Source organism: Geotrypetes seraphini, chromosome 12 (assembly GCF_902459505.1).
Source record: "Geotrypetes seraphini chromosome 12, aGeoSer1.1, whole genome shotgun sequence".
NCBI classification, from domain to species: domain Eukaryota; kingdom Metazoa; phylum Chordata; class Amphibia; order Gymnophiona; family Dermophiidae; genus Geotrypetes; species Geotrypetes seraphini.
In genome coordinates, this window is record NC_047095.1 from 14,489,112 (window position 1) to 14,514,286 (window position 25,175).

General features: G+C 44.7%; 1 protein-coding gene across 2 annotated transcripts in view; it reads right to left on the reverse strand.

Annotated features, from left to right (window-relative positions):
- The window catches only part of CDC14A (cell division cycle 14A), a 210,273-nt gene that overhangs the window by 80,168 nt on the left and 104,930 nt on the right, over positions 1-25,175 (reverse strand). For both annotated transcript variants that reach the window (XM_033915989.1, XM_033915988.1), the window contains exon 9: positions 24,040-24,270. In XM_033915989.1, the coding sequence (XP_033771880.1) occupies positions 24,040-24,270 (231 nt within the window). The remainder of the gene's footprint in view (positions 1-24,039; positions 24,271-25,175) is intronic.

A 25,175-nucleotide genomic window follows, 5' to 3' on the forward strand; every position in this document is an offset into this window, starting at 1 on the left:
TGGATCTGCAACTAGTGCATGCAACGTACTGAACCTCCTGGCAGAGGTGAGAGCAATAAGGAAGACCACTTTCCAAGTGAGAAATTTGAAATGAGCTGTGGCCAATGGTTCAAAAGGAGGCTTCATTAAGGTGAAAAGAACCACATTAAGATCCCAGACCACAGGAGGGGGCTTGAGAGGTGATTTCACATTGAAAAGTCCCCGCATGAATCTGGAAACCAAAGGATGAGCAGTAAGAGGTTTTCCGTGAACTGGCTCATGAAAAGCAGTAATGGCACTGAGGTGGACTCTGATAGAAGTAGATTTGAGACCAGAGTTAGAAAAGAAAGGAGATAATCCAACACTAGTTCTACTACTAGCGAAGTTGGATCATGATGATGCAGAAGGCACCAGGAAGAAAACCGGGTCCACTTCTGTTGATAGCATTGAAGAGTGGCCGGCTTCCTGGAAGCATCAAGAATAGAGCGGACAGGCTGAGAAAGAAGTGAATGAGCCAAGGTCAGCCCGAGAGATACCAAGCTGTCAGGTGCAGAGACTGTAGGTTGGGATGTAGGAGGGACTGCTGATGCTGAGTAAGCAGAGAAGGAAACAGTGGAAGAAGTATGGGCTCCCTGGAACTGAGTTGAAGCAGAAGGGAGAACCAATGTTGCCTGGGCCACCGTGGAGCAATGAGAATCATGGTGGCTTGTTCCCTCTTGAGCTTGAACAAGGTCCGCAACATGAGAGGCGGAGGAGGAAATGCATAAAGCAATAGATTGGTCCAATCCAGGAGAAACGCATCTGCTGCCAGAAGGTGAGGGGAGTAAAGTCTGGAGCAAAATTGGGGCAGTTGATGATTATGAGGAGCTGCAAAAAGGTCCACCTGAGGAGTGCCCCATTGAGCGAAACTGGACTGGAGAGTTATGGGATCGAGAGTCCATTCGTGGGGTTGGAGAATTCTGCTGAGATTGTCTGCTAAGGAATTCTGCTCTCCCTGGATGTAGACAGCTTTCAGAAATAAATGGCGAACTGTCACCCAAGACCAAATCTTTTGGGCCTCCTGACACAACAGGCGAGAGCCCGTCCCACCTTGTTTGTTGATGTAGTACATTGCTACTTGATTGTCTGTGCAAAGTAGTAGAACTTGAGGAAAGAGGAGATGCTGAAAAGCCTTGAGGGCATAAAACATCGCTCTGAGTTCCAGGAAATTGATGTGATGTTTCTTTTCCTGGGCAGTCCAAAGACCTTGGGTTTGGAAATCGTCCAAGTGAGCTCCCCAGGCATATGGGGATGCGTCTGTGGTGATGATTAGATGATGAGGAGGCAGATGGAACAGAAGGCCTCTGGAGAGATTGTAAGATTTCAACCACCATTGCAGAGACTGTCGAAGAGACGATGTCACAGATATGTGTCACGAACAAGGATCCGTCGCCTGGGACCACTGGGTAGCTAGGGTCCATTAAGGAGTGCGCAGGTGAAGACGTGCGAAGGGGGTGACATGAACTGTCGAGGCCATGTGACCCAAGAGTATCATCATTTGTTTTGCAGAGATGGACAGCTGTGGGAGCACCTGCTGACAGAGATGAAGAAGAGTCTGAAGGCGATTGGATGGAAGAAACGCCCTCATGAGAACAGTGTCCAAGATCGCTCCGATGAATTGAAGCCGCTGAGTAGGGATGAGATGTGACTTGGGCAAATTGATCTCGAAGCCGAGAAGTTGGAGAAATAGGATGGTCTGGTTGGTGGCATGAAGCACTTTCTGAGATGAAGGAGCCTTGATTAACCAGTCGTCCAGATAAGGGAAGACTTGAAGATGGTGAGAGCGTAGAAAAGCGGCCACCACAATGAGACACTTTGTGAATACCCTGGGAGAGGAGGCAAGACCAAAGGGTAACACTTTGTACTGGTAATGACAGCGATTGATCATGAAGCGGAGATACTGTCTGGAGGCCAGATTGACCGGGATGTGAGTATAGGCCTCCTTGAGATCGAGGGAGCATAGCCAGTCGTCCTGAGTGAGAAGAGGATAAAGTGTGGCCAGAGAAAGCATTTTGAACTTTTCCTTGACCAAGCATTTGTTGAGATCCCGGAGATCTAGAATGGGTCTGAGGTCCCCGGTCTTTTTGGGAACCAGAAAATAGTGGGAGTAGAATCCCTGCCCCTTCTGATCTAGAGGAACTTCCTCTATGGCATTCAGAAGAAGAAGGGATTGGACCTCCTGAAGGAGGAGGGAGGACTGAGATGTGTTCAAAGCAGACTCTTTTGGAGGACTTTGGGTGGGAAGAGTCAGAAAGCCCACACTGTGCAGATGAAACTGAACGAATCTAAAACAAAACTTCTCTGGCTCGGCCCAAAATTGGACCAACTGCCAACCTCCATCTCACTGTCCTCTGGCCCCACTCTGCATCTTGAATATTCTAGTAAAGTTCTTGGAGTCATCATTGACTCTACACTTTCCTTCAACGACCACCTCAACTCCCTAGTAAAAAAATGTTTCTTCAGCCTTCACATGCTGAGAAAAGTGAGATCCTGTTTCCATCAAAAACACTTTGCCGTCCTTGTCCAATCCACCATCCTTTCCAGACTGGACTACTGCAACTCTATCTACCTTAGCCTAACAAAGAAAAACCTTCAAAGACTCCAGCGGATTCAGAATACCGCTGCTAAGCTTATCTTCGCAAAAAGCAAATTCGACCACGTCTCACCGCTTTTATCCAAGCTCCACTGGCTTCTGATTATCTCCAGAGTCCACTTCATATGTGCCTGCCTCACTTTCAAGATCCTACACGGTATCCTCCCTCCCTTCATTCCTCTTTCTTGGAACTCCTCTAACCCCAATTCTGCCAGATCCACCCAAAAACTGAAACTTTCCTTTCCCTCTCTAAAAGGCATTTCACTTGTAGGAAAACTAGGTTCTTCCCTCCCTTTCAGAATCACTCACCTCTAGAACAACCTTACCTCCCCTCTTAGGAATCTGAGCTCCTTCCAATTCTTCCATAAACATCTGAAAACCTGGTTATTCTCAAAAATGTAACTCCTCCTCCCTCTGGTTATTCTAGTCATCTAAATTTTCTCTTCATTTTGCCTCCTCCCTCCACTGGAGTTCCTTTCTACCCTAACTCTTGTTAACCGTGTCGAGCTTTACGAATGTAGAGATGATGCGGTATACAAACCTAAGGTTTAGATTAGATTAGATTAGAAAGTTGAGAGAATAGCCACGACGAATGATGTTTAGAACTCACTGGTCTGAAGTGATGATCTCCCAACGGCTGAGGAAAGTAGAAAGATGTCCTCCTATGGGTTGAGGCAGAAGGGACAATGGTGGAAGACTGGCTAGGCCCTGGAGAATGAAGTCAAAAGGGTTGAGTAGACTTCAGTTGGGCAGGAGGTTTCACCAGTTGCTGCTGTTGAGCCCGAGGCTGTTGGCGTTGCTGTTGACGCTGCCGTCGAGGCTGCTGAGGAGCAGGTGGTAGGGGATGAGCAGAGTAGCGGCGTTGATATGAAGACTGTTGGCGAAAGGGCCGAGCAGGTGGAGGTTTCTTTTTATTCTTCAGCAGAGTGTCCCAGCGAGTCTCATGTGCATATAATTTTTGTGTGGTGGAATCGAGAGAGTCACCAAATAATTCATCCCCAAGGCAAGGAGCATTGGCAAGGCGGTCCTGGTGGATGATATCAAGCTCCAAAACCCTAAGCCAAGCGAGAGGGCGCATAGCCACAGCCATCGCAGTAGCCCTCAAGGTCAGTTCGAAGGTGTCGTAAATCGAACAGACCATGAATTTCCTGAGCTGTAACAGACTGGAAGTGTATTGGTGAAAAGAAGGTAGTTTCCGTTCAGGTAAGTACTTTTCAAAGGAAGCCAGTTGTTGAATGAGGTGCTTTAGGTAAAAGGAGAAGTGAAATGCATAATTACCGGATCGGTTGGCAAGCATAGCATTCTGATACAAATGCTTGCCATACTTATCCATGGACTTCCCTTCTCTGCCAGGAGGGACAGAAGCATAGACACTAGTGCCCACAGACTTTTTGAGAGTGGACTCAACCAACAAGGATTCATGTGGGAGTTGAGGTTTGTCAAAGCCTGGAATAGGAATGACCTTGTATAAAGTGTCTAACTTGCAAGGAGCACCAGGGATGGTTAAAGGTGTCTCGAGATTTTTTTAAAAAGTCTCCCTCAAAATGCCATGGAGGGGCAATTTAAGAAATTCCTTTGGAGGCTAATCAAAGTCCAAAGCTTCAAGAAAAGCCTTAGATTTTTTAGATTCAGCCTCCAAAGGAATTAAAAAAGACTCACACATCTCCTTTAAAAATGAGGTAAAGGAGGAATGTTCCGGTTTAGAAGAAGGTTCCCGCAGAGAGGGGTCTGCTTCAGCTGAAGAAACCTCGTCCTCAGACAGCAAAAGCTCTTCAGAGTCATCCCACAGATCAGGGTCCCGTACCTGAGAGGCTCGACCCCGGAAGTCCGGTGTCGAAGGTTCAGCATGCCGGGTTTTGCGCACCGACGTCCTGGATCGCATAGAGGTGGTACCTGGGGAAGTTAGAGGTTGCCGGTGCCGGGAGTGATCAGACAGCAGTGGAGGTTCGGTCATTTGAACAGCCCGATGGAGGCCTCTCGGTTCCGGCGATAATACTGGCATGGAAGCCGAGGAGGCAGAATGGACCGGTACCAAAAGAGTGGAAGCCGACAATAGCGGCTGCTCCACGGCCGGTCCCGCGGCTCAGACCGGACCGGAACTGGAAGGTTCGGTGCCAACAAAGCAGGAAGAAGCTGCTGTAATTGCTCTTTCAGTTGGACTTGAAGGACAGCCGCAATACGGCCATCCAAGGAAGGCACCGGTATCACTTCTTTTTCTGCGGTACCTGCGGTGCCGCTCGACGCCCAGAGGATGAGGAGGCCGAGGAGGATGCACTCACCTCAATAGGGGCGGAGCGTTTACGGGGGCGCCTCGAGGTCGGCAGGACTGGACTCTCTGCTACAGCGACCGGAGGACGCTCCAAGGAGGAAGGCTTCTTAGCCGGCTTACCTGAAGGGTGCGACACCGGAGCGGTGTCACGCGGCATCGATGAAGTGGGTGCCAGTTGAGAAGCCACCGACGTCGGTGTTGATGCCGAAGGATCAGCCATCGTGGCACCGAACAGAAGTTTTTGTTGAAGCTGCCTGTTTTTTAAGATACGCTTCTTAAGAGTAGCACAACGGGTGCAGGTGGAAGCCCTATGATCCGGACCCAAGCACTGAAGGCACCAATTGTGTGGGTCGGTCAAGGAGATGGGGCGCGCACACCGTTGGCACTTTTTAAATCCTGGCTGAGGGGGCATAAAGGTAAATACGGCCTCCGCCAAATCGAAAACAGAAGCTTCGATGGTGGCAACAGGCCCCGCCGGGGCGAACCCAAAAATAAGAAACGCAAAAAGGAAATTTTTTTTTTTTTTTAATTTTTCAATAAGGAACAAAGAAAAAAAGGAAGGTAAGCTTCCAAGAAGAAAACACGCGAGCGGGAAGGCAATGAAAAATTTTTCAACGTCCGCTGAAAAAAACGCGTCTTCTTAGCTCCGCGAAAACTAAGACACTGGGGACCGCGCGCCTCCGTCGGGCGGGAAGGCACTCGCGCATGCGCGGTGTGGCCTAACTAGAACTTTCTAAGTTCTTAGAGTGCAATCACTCTAAAATTGTCCGTACCGGGGCTCCGTCAGTGCCGTCACCCATCAGTTAAGAATATGCTGCCTGCTTATCCTGGGATAATGCTGTTCCTTCCTTACATTAAGCTCTTGTAAATCGTGCCGAGCTCCACAATTGTGGAGAGGATGCGGTATATAAACTTAAGGTTTAGTTTAGTTTAAGAACAAATTAGTGATAAACTCTACTAAAAGTTATACATGCTGGCTTACGGGACATTTACCAACTCCAGATCTAGTACTACATTTTGAGGGACAAGATATTCCATTAGTCACCAAATTTAAATATCTTGGTGCGATAGTTGATTCATACCTTACTTTTTCAGCTCAGGTTTCAAATGTCATTAAAATGGCTTTGATACATTAATATCTTTATACATTAATGATCTTTATGAGTAGCTTTCATAGGATTCATGCATTCTTTATAGCTAGACTTGACTTCTGTAACATTATTTATGCAGGTCTTTCAAAATTCATTAGGCGGCTTCAAACACTACAAAATATTACTATTAAATTACTGGGGTATAAGAGTAAATTTGACTGTGCAACTCCTCTTTTCTTACATTACCACTGGTTACCAGTTAATTTTAGAATTCAATTTAAAATATTAGTAGTAACCCATAAAGTACTTCATACTATGGCGCCCAATTAATTGAATTCATTGACAATCCCTTACACTCCAGGGCATACATTTAAGATCATTGTAAGATAATAGATTAGTTTTACCTACAGTTTATAGAACTAGATGGGAATTTAATTGTCACAAGGCTATTTTTTTTTTTTTTTAAACTGGCTCCTAGTTTTTGGAACCAACTTCTGAATTATATTCAGTCTGAAGTGAACCTCAAAGCCTTTAAGATATTGTTAAAAAACCTATTTTTTTCAATTAGCTTTTGGAACAGACTCTTTTCCAACTGACCATAAGAACATAAGAACATAAGCAGTGCCTCCGCCGGGTCAGACCATAGGTCCATCCTGCCCAGCAGTCCGCTCCCGCGGCGGCCCAAACAGGTCACAACCTGTCTGAATCACCAGAAGGGGCCCCCTTGCCACCTTGGTTTCCTATTGAGTCCTATCTTCCCATCAAAGTCCTAACCCTCCGGTCTTGCACATGCACGACCTGTTGGGTTTCTATACTTATTTTCTGGTTAGCTTTCTCAGTATCCCACAATCCCTTTATCCCTCAGGAATCTGTCCAGTCTCTGTTTGAATCCTTGTACCGTACTCTGCCTGATCACTTCCTCCGGTAGCGCATTCCAAGTGTTCACGACCCTTTGGGTGAAAAAAAACTTCTTTGAATTTGTTTTGAACCTATCTCCCTTCAGTTTCTCCGAATGCCCCCTCGTACCTGTTGTCCCCTTCAGCCTGAAGAATCTGTCCCTATCCACCCTCTCTATGCCCCTCATGATCGGAAGCAGCAAAAGGCTATTAAACTCCATAAAGGGAGCAAGACTCAAGCAAATGGTTTTGGAGCCAACTAGGGATCAGGCAATTCTAGACCTAATACTTACCAACGAAGAAAGTGTTATAGATGTCTCTGTGGGAGACACGCTGTCATCCAGTGACCACAACATGGTATGGTTTAACCTCAGAAAAGGTTTCGCCAAACCCAACACATTAACTAAGGTCCTCAGCTTCAAGGACACCAACTTCGAGGACATGGGGGAATTCATCCATCAGTCGCTGCAAAACCAAGCAGAGACTGATAATGTAGAGGAATTGTGGTCAACACTGAAAACTACCATACACGAAGCAACAAACAGATTTATTAAATCTGTAAGTAAACGACGAAGAAAAAACAAACCGCAGTGGTTCTCTACGGAGGTCTCCAACCTCATAAAAGAGAAGAAGAGAGCATTCATCTCCTTCAAACATTCAGGGAAGCAGGGATCCAGAGAAGACTATCTGGCCAAGTCAAGAACCGTCAAAACAGCAGTCAGAAAGGCCAAATTGCAGGTGGAGGAGAATCTAGCAAAGAATATCAAAAAGGGCGATAAAGCATTCTTTAGGTATATTAGTGATAGAAACAGGAACACAGGAGGGATAGTACGCCTTAGGAAACCGGACGGGAACTATGTAGAATCGGACTCCGAGAAGGCTAAACTGTTAAATGAATACTTTTGCTCAGTTTTCACCCGCGAGGCGCAGGGATCCGGCCCTCAACTACCAACAGGGGATAGCTCGATAGACCCGTTTTGCAGCTTCGAGATAACGCCCAATAGTGTCTACAGTGAACTATCCAAACTCAAGGTTCACAAAGCCATGGGGCCAGACAACATACACCCCAGAGTACTCAGAGAGTTAAAAGACACCTTGGCGAAACCACTATCAACACTCTTCAATCTCTCCCTTAGCAAAGGAAAAGTCCCGCTAGACTGGAAAACGGCTAATGTCATTCCACTCCACAAAAAAGGAAGTAGGACGGAAGCTACGAACTACAGACCAGTGAGTCTCACATCAATAGTAAGCAAACTAATGGAAACTCTAATCAAACACCAATTGGATGCGGTCCTTAACGAGGGGAATCTGCGAGATCCCCGTCAACATGGATTTACAAAGGGGAGGTCCTGTCAATCCAACCTGATCAGCTTCTTTGACTGGGTGACGAGGAAGCTGGATATTGGGGAGTCCCTGGATGTCGTGTACTTAGATTTCAGCAAAGCATTCGATAGCATACCACACCGCAGGTTGTTGAGCAAGATGAGCTCTATAGGTTTGGGAGATACCTTGACTACATGGGTGGGGGACTGGCTAGGAGGTAGACTTCAGAGGGTGGTGGTGAATGGCTCCCCCTCCGAAACGACAGAGGTGTTAAGTGGAGTGCCGCAGGGCTCGGTCTTGGGCCCAATCTTGTTCAACATCTTCATAAGGGACTTGGCTGAAGGGCTTCAGGGTAAATTAACGTTATTCGCCGATGATGCCAAATTATGCAATATAGTGGACAAGAACACAACAGGACCTGACAACAAATCCAAGACCGATAGTATGGCACACGACCTCCTCCTACTGGAGAATTGGTCCAGGACCTGGCAACTAAACTTCAATGCCAAAAAATGCAAGATCATGCACCTTGGCAACAGAAATCCATGTAAGACTTACACTCTTAATGGTGAGATCCTAGAGAGAACTGTAGCGGAACGAGACTTAGGGGTAATCATCAGTGAGGACATGAAGACTGCAACTCAGGTGGAGAAAGCTTCATCTAAAGCTAGACAAATCATGGGTTGCATACGAAGGAGTTTCGTTAGCCGTAAGCCCGAAGTCATAATGCCATTATATAGGTCCATGGTGAGACCCCATCTGGAATACTGTGTACAATTCTGGAGACCACATTACCGCAAAGATGTGCTGAGACTTGAGTCGGTCCAGCGAATGGCCACACGGATGGTCACGGGGCTCAGGGATCTCCCGTATGAGGAACGGCTGAATAAACTGCAGCTCTACTCCCTTGAGGAACGCAGGGAGAGGGGGGACATGATCGAGACATACAAGTACCTCACGCGCCGTATCGAGGTGGGGGAGGATATCTTCTTCTTCAAGGAACCCACGTCAACACGAGGGCATCCATGGAAAATCAGGGGAGGGACATTACATGGCGACACCAGGAAATACTTCTTCACCGAGAGGGTGGTGGATCGATGGAATGGTCTTCCGATGCAGGTGATTGAGGCCAGCAGTGTGCCTGATTTTAAAGCTAAATGGGATCGAAAGGTGGGATCTCTTCGCAAAGAGAGGTAGGGGAGGGTCATTGATGTGGGCAGACTTGATGGGCCTTGGCCCTTATCTGCCGTCACCTTCTATGTTTCTATGTCTCTATCATATCACCCCTGAGCCTCCTTTTTTCCAGAGAGAAGAGCCCCAGCCTATCCAACCTCTCGGCGTATGGGCAGTGTTCCAGCCCTCTTACCAGTTTCGTTGCTCTCCTTTGGACTCTCTCAAGTACTGCCATGTCCTTCTTGAGGTACGGCGACCAATATTGAACGCAGTATTCCAGATGTGGACGCACCATCGCTCGATACAATGGCATGATGACTTCCCGCGTCCTGGTTGTTATGCCCCTCTTTATGATGCCCAGCATCCTGTTGGCTTTTTTCAAGGCTGCTGCGCACTGTGCAGATGGTTTCAGTGATGCATCCACCAGCACACTCAAGTCTCTCTCAAGACTGCTGTCTCCCAACAATGCCCCCCCCAATTTGTAGTTGAACAACGGGTTCTTTTTCCCTATATGCATGACCTTGCATTTTTCCACGTTAAAGCGCATTTGCCATTTGTTTGCCCAGTCTTCCAGCTTGTCTAGGTCCTTTTGCAGGTCCTCACACTCCTCCCTGGAGCTATCTCTGCCGCACAGTTTGGTATCGTCTGCAAATTTTATAACCTCGCACTTTGCCTCCTTTTCCAGGTCATTGATAAATATGTTGAAGAGTAACGGCCCCAGCACCGATCCTTGTGGCACACCGCTCGTGACTCCCCGCCAGTCAGAATATTGGCCCTTTACTCCGACCCTCTGCAGTCTACCCGACAACCAGTGCTCGATCCATCTGTGCACATCCCCTCCCACCCCGTGGTTCCACAGCTTCCTAAGCAGCCTTTCATGTGGCACCTTGTCGAAAGCCTTTTGAAAATCGAGGTAAATGATGTCTATGGGTTCCCCATTGTCCACCCGACTGCTTATTCCCTCAAAGAAGTACAGAAGGTTCGTTAAGCACAACCTTCCCTTACAGAATCCGTGCTGGCTTGTTCTCAGTAGGCCATTTCTCTCGATGTGCTCGCAAATGCCGTCCTTGATCATAGCTTCCACCATCTTCCCTATAATTGAAGTCAGGCTCACCAGCCTGTAGTTCCCGGGGTCACCCCTCGATCCCTTCTTGAAGATAGGTGTGACATTCGCCAATTTCCAGTCCTCTGGTACCTCTCCAGTTTTCAAGGATAGGTTGCAAACATGCTGGATTGTGCCCGCTATTTCTTGTCTTAGTTCCTTCAGAACCCTTGGGTGGATCCCGTCCGGGCCCGGTGATTTGCCGCATTTTAACCTATCTATCTGTTTGAGGACATCCTCCTTACTTACCTCTATGTGCTCCAATTTTTCAGCCTGTTCCCCACTCATGAGCTCCTCTGAGTCCGGTATATTAGATGTGTCTTCTCTCATGAAGACCGACGAGAAGAACGTGTTCAACCTCTCAGCTACCTCTTTATCCTCCTTAATCACTCCCTTCCTATCCCCATCGTCCAACGGCCCCACCTCCTCTCTCGCTGGTCGTTTCCCCTTTACGTAACTGAAGAATGCCTTGAAGTTTTTCACCTCCCTGGCCAGCCCCTCTTCGTATTTCCCTTTCGCTTTTCTAACCTCTCGGTGGCATTCCTTTTGGCATTTCCTGTGCGCCTGGTAATTTTCCTCCGTTGGGTCCTTTTTCCATCTCCGGAAGGATACTTTTTTGTCATTTATTGCCCTCTTTACTTCTGTTGAGATCCAAACCGGGTCCTTTGACCGCTTGTTCTTGCAGCCTTTCCTGAAACTGGGGACGTACATTCTCTGTGCTTCCTGCAGGGTGTCCCTGAATAGGGTCCAGACGCTTCCTACAGTCTCCATCCTAAAGATGTTTCTGAGCCTCCTCCCCACCATTTCCCTCATTCATTAATTGAGAGGTTATCAGGCATCCCCTCCCCATTAGGATATAATTGTTTGTATGTTATTCTTTTTCTTTATGGCGTTATTTTCTTTTGTTTTTATTGAATTTTATTGTTATGTAAAACCGCTAAGAACTGTTGTAAAAATTGGCAGGATATCAAATTTTAATAAACAAACATGAGTAAACCAAAAAATAAAAAATGAAAGGACTGGAGGAAATTACCTAGTAATCATCAAAACAAAATCTAAACACTCCAGTAAAAATAGGGTTATCATATTTGTGAAGACAAAAAAAGAGAGAGGATACACAATCCCGCCTATGATCAACCGATTTCCTTGGTCTCCCCTTTCCTATCCTCTGTACCCTTTTAATACTTTTCTCTCTCTCAACCTTCCTCCAACCCTCCTCCACCACAGGTGCTTCTCTCTCTCTTTCTTCCAACCCCCCTCTCCTATGTATGTTTTTTTATTTCTCTCTCTCCTTCCAACTCCCAACTCTCCCCCCACGGGTACCCCTCTCTCCTTCCAACCTCCCCTCCTGCTGTTTCTGTCTCTCCCCTTCCATCCAGCACTACCCATAGAAACATAGAAGATGACGGCAGATAAGGGCCATAGCCCATCAGATCTGCCCACTCTACTGACCCACCCCCAAGTCTACTATCTTAGGGATCCTACTCCTGGTGACAGGTTCCCTTGGCTTAACCCTCTAAGGGATCCCACATGGGCATCCCATTTGCTCTTAAATTCTTGCACGCTGTTTGCCTCGATCACCTGCACCGGGAGCTCGTTCCAAGGATCAACCACTCTCTCGGTGAAGAAATATTTCCTGGCGTTGCCATGAAATTTCCCGCCCCTGAGTTTGAGCGGATGCCCTCTTGTGGCTGAGGGTCCTTTGAGAAAGAGAATCTCTTCTATCTCGATACGGCCGGTAATATACTTAAACGTCTCGATCATGTCTCCTCTCTCCCTACGTTCCTCGAGTGAGTACAGCTGCAAATTTTACAGCCTTTCCTCGTACGATAGATCCTTGAGCCCCAAGACCATCCTGGTGGCCATCCGTTGCACCGACTCTACTCTCAGCACATCTTTTCGGTAGTGTGGCCTCCAGAATTGCACACAATATTCCAAATGAGGTCTCACCATGGTTCTGTATAATGGCATTATGACTTTAGGCTTCCGGCTGACGAAACTCCTACTCCTTGCTCTTTTTTCCAACACTCTCTCCTTTCCATAATGCTTTTCTAGTCCTCCCTCCCTGTTTCTCCAGCCCCCCTCCCCTCCCTTCTCTGATGCTGCTTCCCCTCACAACCTCTCTAGTTCTCAACTTCCCCCACTTACCTCATTCCTGGGACCAGCCACTGTAATTTAATCTTCAGGCAGTCAGCAGCAGCAATGATGTGAGCCATCTCTCATCATTCCTGCATAGATGGGACCTACAGAGGAGGCTTCTAAGGCAAGCTGGCTCACCTTGTTGCTCTTGCCGGTTGCCCGAAGATTAAATTACAGCAGCCAGATCTGGGGAGGAGATAAGTGGCAGAGTCGGATGAGCCAGTTAAACCCGGACAGACTTCTCCATTTAAAAAAAAAAGCCATCCAGGCACCCAGTCCTCTAAAGAGGACATGTTCGGGTTTTCCTGAACTTCTGGTAGCCCTAAGTAAAAATAAATAAAAATGAGCAATCCATACCTGATTCAAAAGAAGAAAAAGGCCTCAGATATCACAGGGGCAAAAAGCCCAAATTTAATGCAAGAAGTGAGCAATAAATTCTAAACTCTCCTTCTGCAATATCCTCATAAGCTGAAAAATCATTCTTTTTCAGAGCATAATAAATTCACAAAATATGTCCCAATAGTAAAGCAATGCTAATATATCAAAAACTTAGAGTTAAGTGTTTAACTGAAGCCAAAGAATGATCCCCCCATGTTAGAGTTACTAGATTTTACGACTGTAAAATCCAGACACATGGCCCTGCCCCCCAGATTTGCCTAGTTACCACCCAGCCCCGTCCTGGTCATGCCCCGTTCCACCCCATCCCCAAACCTCTTCTCCTCGAACTCAGAGCCGCATTTGGAGGGCCTCTGAGCATGTGCAATTGTGATTCAATGAGGTCACTGTGTTGCATCCGCGCACGTGAAGAGGCTCTTCAGACATTGCCCCAAGCTCAAAGCTTTTGAAAACCCAGACAAAGTGCTGGGTTTTGAAAAGCCATCCAGACGCCTGGACAATCCTTTAAAAAGCGGGCATGTCCGGGTAAATCCAGATGTCTGGTAAACCTACCTGATGTGGATATTTAAATTAAGTTCAGTTACAACTATACTTCTCCCTCGTTATTCGCGGGGGATAGGGGCAGAGCCGGACCGCGAATGGCGAAAAACCGCAAATATCCGGCTCTGACCATCCCCGCCTTCCCCTAGCATCTCGGCCTTACCTGGTGATCTAGCTGGTTTTCGGGGCAGGAGCGATCTTCCTACACTCCTGCCCCATGCAGACAGCCATTAAGAAATGGCTGTGGGGAGTTCCCGTAGTCTCTCGAGAGACTACGGGAACTCCCCACAGCCATTTCCTAATGGCTATCTGTATGGGGCAGGAGCGTAGGAAGATCGCTCCTGCCCCGAAAACCAGCTAAACCACCAGGTAAGGCCGGGATGCCGGGGGAAAGACAAAAATATGGGGGGGGGGGGGTTCTCCTCCTCCCCTCCAAAAAAAATCACGATTATGTGAAATCGTGAGTAGGGAAACTGCAAATGGGGAGGGGGAAGTGTAATGGCTTAAGTTGGACATTGACAGTTTTTACTTTCTAAAATTCAGTTTGATATACATTTTTGTTTTGTCAAATAATGTTGTTTTGTAATGGAGATTCAGCGGCTACCGTTGTGTCAGTCAATTTCTCAACCACGCATTGTTCTGTAAATGAAATTCAGCGTTGCAAGCAGATTAGCTTATGGTTTTATAAGTCAATTTCTTAGCCATTCGAAGATTGTTTAAATGAGGATTTAGTACTGCAAGTTGATTGGCTAATAGGTTTGTCAGTTAATTTTTTAGCCAATCACAATGTGAGCACATGAATGGTTATTTTCTACATGAACACTGGAATGGCATTTGTAAGGAGCACCAAGCGAGTTACAATGGGAACTGTTCTAAGCCCAGTATGTATTAATTATTTGATATTGAGTGTGTGCTAGCTGAAATTCTGACTGGATTTCTTTTTACATTACAGATGAACTTGATCCCATGAGCCCTGGTGCAGCAGCTAGTTTTGCTGTGAAATGATGGCCACTGTCGGGGATCATTCTTTGACTTTTGTTAAGCACATAACTCTAGCACACTCTTCTATTAAACTGTGCTAGCAGTTTTTAGCATAGAGAGCCATGCTGAATGGCCTGCACTGCTCCCGACGCTCATAGGAACTCTATGAGTGTCAGGAGCAGCACGGGCCATTCAGCGCGGTTCCCCGCGCTAGAAAACTGCTAGCGCAGTTTAATAGAAGAAGCCCTAAGTTTTTGATGTATTAATTTTGCTTTACTATTAGTTTTACTTGCCCTAGATTAGTAGCATAGAATGTTGCCACTATGAGGGGGTGCAGAAATGTTCTTAGCCCAACCAACTTCCTAAATTCTGAACGTTATTTTGCCTCTGTAGCTGAAAAGTGGTATTTTATTTTGCAAATTGCCAATTTGCAGAATTGTAATGCTATGTTTTGACATTGTTTCAGATCATTGATTGAATCTTATCAGCAAAAAGTATGGAACTCCAAGCCATCATGAAGTTCCTATTCCTGCAGAAGAAAATTCCAAAGGAAATCCATGAATGTATGATACAAACATTGAGTAACAAATGCTCATCATACTCCACAGTGAAGAAGTGGTGTACAAACTTTTAGCATGGAGATTTTGAGATTGAAGATGCAGCAAAGTCTGGAAAGCTTCAAATGGTGTCAACTCTTGAAATTGTTGACCATGTTTATGACCTGATTTTGGCAGATTGGCAAATATCAGCTAAAACAATTGCTGAGATACTACAGATATCCAGGGAATGTATTGGGTGTATAATCCATGAGCAGCTGAGTATGCAAAAGCTGTCAGTAAAGTGGGTGCCCAAATGTTTGAATACTGATGAAAAATGATGTGAGTGGGCACTTCCAAGTTGATTTTGTAGCATTTTCAGTGAACTGGTGCCAACATTTTAGAATGACTAGTTACTGTTGATGAAACATGATTACACCACTAGGATCCCGAGACAAAACAGTCCATGCAATAGTGACACTCAGGTTCTCCAAGGCCAAGGAAATTCAAGACCCAGAAGTCAGCAGGAAAGGCCATGGCCACAGTATTTTGGGATCAGGAAGGTGTTGTAATGACTATATTCCAAGGGGCCAAACAGTTAATGCAGAATCTCACCAAACACTCTGTTTCTTTTCACTTTCCCAATATGCCCTCTGAAATCCTAATCGAACAGCATTTGTAATTTCAGGACCTTTCTTCTAATATGTCCCCTCTGAATCTCTAAACAAACTGTATATTGTAATTTTCGCTGTTTTTTGAAATTTGCGACTTTTCTTTACAGGTCCACTCCAAAATTCTTAGCAAACAGTATATTTTGTAATTTCGATTTCTTAAAGTCTCTGTACTCCTTCTACATATTGTAAATCGCTGAATGTCCAGCAATCTTGAATGTAAACCGCCTAGAAGTCGCAAGATTGTGGCGCTATAGAAGAATAAAGTTATTATTATTATTACTGTTATTTGCTGTGCCGATTAAAGGAGACATAGAAAGAAAAAAGAAGAGGGAAGCTGTGGAAAGGAGTTCTCTTTCTGCAAGACAATGCACCTATTCACTAGACTGTCAAAACTATGGATATTTTGACACAATTGGGATTTTAGTGCATAGACCCATCACCCTATTCACCAGATCCTGTCCATCTATTTTCTGTTTCTAAATCTTAAAAAGAGTTTGAATAGGCAATTTTCAAGTGATTTTGAAGGTGATTGCAGCAGCGGAGCAGTATTTCAATGACCAGAAATGAGAGTATTTTTTTTGAAAGGTTACACAAACTTCACACACAATGTGCCAAGTGTGTTGAATTAGGGGCGACTATGTGGAATAACTTGTACGTTTTGTGGCTTCATGTTATTCCCTTCTTGTTTGGACTGAGAACTTTTCAGCAGCCCTTCGTATTTGGGTTTTTGAAAGATACTTGTGACCTGGATTGGCCACAGTGAAAACAGGATACCGGGCTAGATGGACCATTGGTATGACATATAAGGCTATTCTTATGTTCTTATGGGACATATTTTGTGAATTAATTATGCTCTGAAAGAAGTTTTTTCAGCCAGTGAGGATATTGCAGGAGTAGAGTTTAGATTTTATTGCTCACTTCCTGCATTAAACTTGGCCTTTTTGCCCATGAGAGACAGAGCATGAGTAACCATTTGATTACTTGTGCTTCAACTATGGGCTCCTTTTATCAAGGCGCGCTACGGGGGTTAGCGCGTCTGACATTTCATCACGCGCTAACCCCCGCGACAAGCCTAAAAACTAACGCCTCGTCAATGGAGGCGTTAGTTAACCGCCTACCGCACCTTGATCAAAGGAGCCCTATATTCTCTGCCCCATTTTTATTTTATATTTTTAAATTAAAGACTTGATCATACAATTTCTGACCTCTGGCATTTCATCTTTTTTGGAAACCCTTGCTCTATCCCCTAATTCCTGTATACCTGAGATAGATTTGCATACAGTGGAAATAGTGTATGCAAATGTATCACATGCATATTCATTGTGGGTATCCTGAAAACCTGTTAGTTAGGTATGTCCCAAGGACTACGCTGAAAGTCCCTGGTATACAGGCACTAATAAAATGGGGTTGGGTTTTTTGGGGTTTTTTTTTTAAATGTTGCAGATGGTGTGAGAGCTTCCAAGTCAGTTTTTGCCTGCACATTTCTAAGCGCTAGTCATTTATTCTGTAGTTGGTAAGATTCTAGCCATATTCTGCATATGTGACCAAAGTAAGATATTTTGAGGACAGTTCTATATAACTGGGCTCCACATGCTGGAAGCCAATTACATTACATTAGTGACTTTTATTCTGCCATTACCTTGCAGTTCAAGGCGGATTACATTAGAGGTTATTTGGACAATTCCAGAAGAGATTACATAGTTGAGTGGTTTACTTTGGGGGATTTAAAATACTTCCTGTGGAGTTAGTTTGTCTTGATGGATTTCTTAATAGCAGGGTTTTAATTTCTTTTCTGAAAGTTTTGTAGTCTGGTGTCATCATCAATAGATTGGATAACTGGTGGTCAAGTTTCGCTGCCTGCGTGGACACCCTCATTTGTGTGCATAAAGTATATTAACTTATACCAAGCCAATGCCAGATGTAACTGACCATGCCTAAGTGCTATATTTCATAGGCATGTCTTCCAGTATTCTGTAATTTACACACACAAGCGGAAACCACACTATGTCCTACCCATGCTCCCCACCTCTAGGCAGTTATGTGCTACTTTATAGAATATTACATTACATTACATTAGTGATTTCTATTCCGCCTGTGCCTTGCGGTTCTAAGCGGATTACAAAATTAGAAGAAATCTGGACATTTCCAGGAAGTTTACATATCAAGTACATATCAAGTTTACATATCAGGTAAGAATAGCAACACATTCAGGTTATAGAAGCTTATTACATAACGTTGATGGAAGAAATATTCTGGTTACAGATAGAGGTTTCTTGTTTAGGTTTCTGAATATAATTTTGGGGATATGGTTTGAAGAATTGGCTAGGAGATACTATAGCGGTGGTATTCATGAAGGAATATGCATGTGCGAGTAGGATGGAGGTTAGAATGATGGGAGGTGTTTTTTGAATAGAAGAGTTTTGATTTCTTTTCGGAACACTTTAATGTCTATTGTTTTGGTCAGCAGTTTGGAGAATAGTAGGTATATGTAAGTACAAACGCAAACATATATATATATAAGAAGAGAAAATCCTTAGTGAATTAGGCTCAGAAAAACACCTTAAGCTGATTTCATTAAAGCAAAGCGACAGTTGTACACCAGTATGGATGCTGCCAAGAAAAACCATTAGTACAGCAATTTCATCTATGTGAACCCTTCCTTAACATTGTGTTTACTGACAGCAGGAGTTGATCTAAGAATGTCATCTGGGCTTCTATCCTGAAAATTTTTTTTGTGATGATATGGACAATATGCTCATTAGGCAACAACTGGAACCAGTACAAAGGAATGTTTTGAGTGAGACAAGATGCTGGCTTGGAGTCCCACTGCCTGACGCAGAGGTTCCCAACATGCTGTACATGTACCCCTAGGGGTACGTGTACTGGTGGCAGGGGATACACAGTATGGGGTGTCTTATGTCGTTGCCACCACTGCCATTCTGCCCTTGCCTATAGTGGCAGCAGCTCTTTCTTTAGTGCAGTGGTTCCCAACCCTGTCCTGGAGGAACACCAGGCCAATTGGGTTATTTTTTGAAAAGCAGGGTTTTGATTTCTTTTCGAAATGTTTTGAGGTCGTCCATTGCCGTCAGCAGGTTAGAGAAGGTGTGGTTAAGTTTTCTGCTTGCATCGCAAGAAGGTTGTCAAATATCTTCTTGCGCTGAGTGCCCTTGAGCGGAGAGAAGGCAAAAGGGGTCTGGGTTCTTCTTTGTCTTGTGGTGAGGATCTGATTTAAGCGGTTGTATAAGTAGGAGGGGGCAGAGCCATTTAATGCTTTGAATAATAGACAGTAGAATTTGAATTGAATTCGTGCTTGTATTGGTAGCCAGTGAGAGTCTAGGAAGGCAGTGGTGATGTGATCATATTTCCTCAGGGAATAGATCAGTCCGAGGGCGGTGTTTTGTATAGTCTGGAATTGTTTAATCATGTTGGCAGGACAAGGTAGATAGAGGGAATTGCAATAGTCCAGCAGACCTAAGAATAGGGATTGGACAATTAGCATGAATTGCTCTGGATCGAAGAATTTTCTTATTTTACGTAGATTTCTCATAATTAAAAAAGCTTTCTGGGATGTCTTATTGATTTGGGATTGCATTGTGCAGCATCTGTCTATTGTTACTCCTAGGAGTTTGAGTTTGGGCTGTAATGGGTATTTGGTGTTCTTAATTTCCAGTTCTGTAATGGTAGGAGTTTTGGCCTTCTCGAGCAGAAGGAATTTTGTTTTATCTGAGTTTAGTTTCAGTTTGTGGTCTGCCATTCATTTTTCCACTGTATCTAGGGTTGTTTCCAGCTTTACTGTTGAGGTGGGCTCTGGTGGGTCAAAGGGGAGGAGTATGGTGATGTCATCTGCATAGCTGAAGGATGTAACATTTAGGTTGTCTAAAGTGGTTCCAAGGGAAGAGATAAAGAGGTTGAAAAGCTTAGGTGATAGAAGTGATCCTTGTGGAACTCCGCAGGGGTTGGACCATGGTTCTGATTTGATATCATTGGACTTTACTCTGTAGGTTCTTGATTTGAGGAATCCTTAGAACCAGTTATAGACCTTGCCTGAGATCCCAATGGTGTCAAGTATCTGTAGCAGTATGGAGTGGTCGACCAGGTCAAATGGTGCAGAGAGATCAAGTTGGATTATCAACATATTTTTGCCTTTGCTAATGTGCTGTCGAGCTGTATCTAGTAGGGTTACTAGTAGTGTTTCTGTGCTGTGGTTGGTTCGAAATCCTGATTGTGAGAGGTGGAGTAGGTTATGGTCTTCTAGACCTTCTATTATTTTTACGTATATTGGTATTGAAGCGATGGGTCTGTAGTTGGAGGGGTTATCTATTGGGCCTTTGTGATCTTTCATAATTGGGGTGATTATGATCTCTCCAAGGGCCTGTGGGAATTGTCCTTCCATTAATGTGGTTTGTATCCATACATGAGGCTGGCTCTGAATATGGTGGAGGCGTTTGATAACAGGTAGGTGGGGCAGTTATTTAGGTCGCATGAGGCTTGGCTGTATTTCTTGTAGAGTCGATTTATATCCGACCAGTGTAATACTGGGAAGTTGGTCCAGCTTCTCCTATTGGAGGGTTTGTTGTTATCTCATCGAGGTGGGTGTGAGTTTTGTTGAATGAGGTTCTGATCTTGGTGATCTTGTTTTTGAAATGATCTACAAGTTGGATGGCTGTCGGTGGGTGGCTTCCTTGTGTAGCTAGGTAAGGTTTGGTATTGGTGAGGTTCTTTACTAGATTGAATAGCTTTTTTGTGCCTAGAGTTACTGTGCCTATCATTTTGGAGTAGTAGGCTTTCCGTTTTTCCCTGAGTTTGTTCTTATATTGTTTGATTTGACTTCTCCATGCTATTTTGGTGTGTTCTAGGTTCTTTTTTTTCCCATTCTCTTTCTAGTTCTCTGCAGAGCTTTTTTAATTGGAGAAGTTCAGTGTTGAACCATTTGTCTGACGGTCTGCAGATTCTGAATTTAGATTTTTCAGGAGCAAGCTCATTTAGGATGGTTTTGCTTAAGGTTTGCCATTGGGATATGAATTCGTTGGGGGCTATATTAGTGATTGCGAGGTCTGCTTTGTCCCAGAATGTGGAGGGTTCAATTTTTCGGCGTGTTTTGAAAGGGATTTTTTTTTTTTGGGGGGGGGGGGTTGCTTGTTATTGCATTGAGCCCAGTTGATCTTAAAGGTGTATTTGTGGTGGCCTGACCAGAGGGAGGGATTTCAGGCCCCATTTGAGATGTGGATATCAGGATTGTGAGGGTGTTGGGACATGTATGCAGCAATATCTAGTTGATGGCCTTTTTCGTGTGTGGGTTGGGGGTTGAGAATCTGGTAGTTCAGTGCTTTGAGGTATGAGAGTATATTTTCTACTTGTTTGGAGGTGTGGTCTTCTAGGTGGAGGTTTATGTCTCCAAGAAGTAGGTTATGAGGTGATGTTAGGGAAATCTGGTAAATGAATTCTTCGAGAACTTGTTTGTTAACATTCCATTTTCCCGGTGTTATGTAACAAAGAGTGCAGGTCAGAGTTCCTATGAGTGAATCATCGGATAATTGGCATGCTAGGAGATCCAGATGGGGGGTGGAATGTTTGGTGATGTTGTTTTTGAGTATGATGGCTAGACCTCCTCACTTTTTTTCTCGGCAGACCAATTCTATTTTGTAACTCTTCGGGCAGAGTTCTGTGATGCAGGGGTGTGAGTCGGAGGTTAGCCAGGTTTCGGCTAGGAATAAGCAACTTAACTGTTCTTTAACTATCCAGTCCTTTATTAGATCTGCCTTTGCGCTTATCGATCTGATGTTCATATATGCACAGGCTAATGAGGTATAATTTGTGTGGGGAGAGGGGGTGCATTTTGTGTGGAGGATGTTTTTTGTTTGAGGGTGAGTGTTGTGGACTGATGACCTTAGTTTTGGGGGTGGTCTTTTTCCCCAGCTGGTAGGTATGCTGTTATGGTTGAGTGAAGTGCAGTCTTATCAGATTTCTGAGAGAGTAGAGTTTTATAGATGGTTGAGGATGCCTGTATGATTCTGTTAAGATTGGGATTGAGGAAGTATGGTACCCTGCTGTTTTCCTGTTGGTTAGGAATAGGGAGAGTAGTAAGTGGACGAGTATGAATTTTGTTAAACCGAATTTCATTGTGTTAATGTGTGCAGTGGAGGATCTACCTTTGCTGGGATCTGGTGTGAGGTGCAATATTCTAAGAGGGGTAAAGAATATTGGGGGAGGGTAAAGGAGGAGAGAGGGTCTTCCTTCCTCTCTGGCCTGTTAGGTTGGGGAATCTGCTGTGCTCACTTGTGGGTTTTGTGCTGGAAGTATTTCCTCTTCCAGCTGGTTGTGGGGAAGAAGTCAAGTGGGACTCGTTCACTTTGCAGGCCGGACCGCTGGTGTTCCCTCTGACTTTGGTGGTTTGGGCAGGTTCCCGGTGCTGGGGTAAGTTGAGATAGCTTCCTTTCCTGGTAGGCCAGTGGGTTGGAAGTCGGTCCAGGATAGGAAGTGTATTTCAATTGATTTTTGGGGAGAAAGGTCGTGTCTGCCGTTGATGTTGGTTGGGCTGCTTCACTGCAGACGCTTCACAAAGGCGCGCATTAAGGCGTAAGCACCTTTGTCATGCGCCGAATGGCTGTGTGTGCAATTTTGGTTGTCACAACTCAAAAAAGATATAGCAGAATTAGAAAAAGTACAGAGAATGCTGACCACAATTATAAGGCGATGGAATGACTTTCATATGAGGAAAGGTTAAAGAGGTTAAGGTTCTTCAGTTTGAGAAGAGACAGCTGAAAAGGAATGTGATAAAGGTCTACAAAATTGAGCCAAGTGGAATGGGTAAAAATAAATTGATCATTTAATCTTTCATAAAGTAGAAAGACTAGAGGACATACCATGAAGTTATACAGTAATACTTTCAAAACAAAGAGGAAAATATTTTTTGCTCAACTCATAGTTAAACTCTGGAATTTATCACCAGCTGATATAGTAAAAAGAAACAGCATAATTGGGATAAACTCCTTCAGTTTTAAGCCCCAAAACTATTAAGGTAAACCTGGAGAAAGCCACCTCTGGTCTTTGGACGCAGGTAATGTGAATTTTGCTATGTTTTAATATTCTGCAAAATACTTCCTAGTTTGGCCATTCTTGGAAGCAGAATACTGGGCTAGATTAAGGCTAGGCAATCATAGTGCTCAAAGGCCACAACCCAGTCAGGTTGTAGGAGATCTATCTGCCTACAATGCAAGTAGTACATGCATATGAATTGAACACAGCAATTGGGATGTGGCCCTCAAGGCCCATGGCTGCCCACCCCTGGGTTAGATGGACCTTGGTCTAACCCAGTATGTCAATTCGTATGTCTAGCTGTGGAGGCATAACAAAGCATTTTTATTTTTACTGCTGGAAAATCATACTTCTGGATCAGAAAAACAATGCAAACCATTTAGAAATGGCTTTTATATGGAAAGCTTGAGACAGTATAAACAGAAAACAAAGTTGAGATATTATTCAAGAAGTAGTGGCTTGTTGCAGCTTGTTTTCCTATTTCTCCTCAAGTGTATACAAATTGTTAAATGTGACCAAAACAGCTCACACAGAAAAGAACAAGAGTTGTCTACCTACAGCAAACAAATGGAGCTGACAGATTTGGGAGGTGAATAAAGCACATGCATATTTGAATAAATAAGTACAGAAAAGAATGAGAGCTGCCTAGCTACAGCAAACAATTGGGAACCGAACACTCTGGTAGGTGAATAAAGCACATACATATTTGAATAAATAAGTGTTTGAGGGCAGAATAGCAAGTGTTAATGAAGCTCTTCCTGCATACTCCAAATATCTCATAAATATCTGCTTTAACACACTTGCTACGTGGGGAGTGGGAGGTATTTTCTCATTCTGTGAGCTCCAGAGGTTAATATAATTTGGGATGAGAAGCCTTAGGGCTCCTTTTACAAAGCTGCGATAGTGGCTTTAGTGCGTGCGACTTTTAATCACGCGCTGGCAGTTTAGCGTGCACTATTACGCGCGTTAAACCGCTACAGCGCCTTTGTAAAAGGAGCCCTTAACTATTTTTAATTTAATGGGAATTTTAGAAAAGGACACGTAGCACCACCCAGTGGAAATATGCTGAACTACAGAACTCAGAAAAACAGCACCCTACCATCTCAAGAGATGTCCCTCGCAAGCTGTTTCTTCCCTAAACGCTTAACAATTACAACATACAGCATAGCTAAAGGTTTTATTTTCAAAACATTTTATAATCATGTAAGTATTTGTAGTTTAATTTGAAGTCAGAACTCCAACACCTACCCCTGGAAATAGTGGCTGATCATACCTTTACAGTGCACCGCAATTGCACCTGAAGCGTTCTCAGAGAGAGTCAAGAATCTCTGTACTATGCCGTCACTTGGTGTGCTGCCATCCACAAAGAACAGGTCCCAGTGCTCAAAACCAGCATCCATGAAGCGCTTGGCATCATAAATCTTTTTATTCAGCCTTATAATAGTGGTAACATTGTGCTTCCGAAAATAGGGGAAGTAGGCTTCAGGGGCATGGAGAGGGTAACCTACATTTAAGAAGAAAATGCATCATATATAAGTACTATTGAGTGTTGATAACCTTGATTTAATTGTATGGTGTTACATTCTGTTTGGCAATAAAAATATATTTTTTAAAAAAGTACCATTGAAGAAGAAAACTCATTGTGTCATTACACTAAGGAATCCTTTTATTAAGCTATGGTAAGGACTCACAGCTTACTGCAGCTTAAAAAGGCTTACCGTGGGGCATGTTGCTTCATCCCACAGTAATTTTCAAATGTGCATGCACTACCCACATAGTAAAAATCATAGGCGTCGGAATGGGGGGAACCACAGGGGCCATGGCCTCCCCAAAAATTACCACTTACTCACTTACTTTTATCCCTGGTGGTCCAGAGGTGCAGCGGGCAGGAGCCCACTGCTAACCCGGTCAGTCGTGGCTGGTTTCTTCAGCCGCTGAGTGGCAATGAGTGGTGCTCCTGCACAGTGGCTTCTTTGACTGGCTCCTACGAATTTTCACGATTTGCGAGAATTTGTGGGAGCCAGTCAAAGAAGCTGCTGAGCACCGGGCAAGAGCTTCAAAGCACGCTCCCACTCATTGCCGCTCAGCGGCAGAAGAAACCAGCTATGACCAGGCGGGTTAGCAGTGGGCTCCTGCCCGCTGCATCTCTAGATCGCCAGGCCAGAGGAGGTAGGATGACGGAGCAGGATACAGAGCTTGAGGGAAGGAGGCGGGTAGCAGAGTCAAACAGGGCAGGGGGTGTGGCTGGGTGCAGAGTCCAATAGGGGAGGTGGGTGGATGGGTGCAGAGTCTGGGAGGGGAGGGGGCTGGGTGCAGAGCCTAACAGGGAGAGGCTGGGTGCAAGGGGTAGGGAGTTGGGAAGGCAGGGAGGAAAGATGCTCAGGGGGTTTGGGAAAGACAGATACTGCA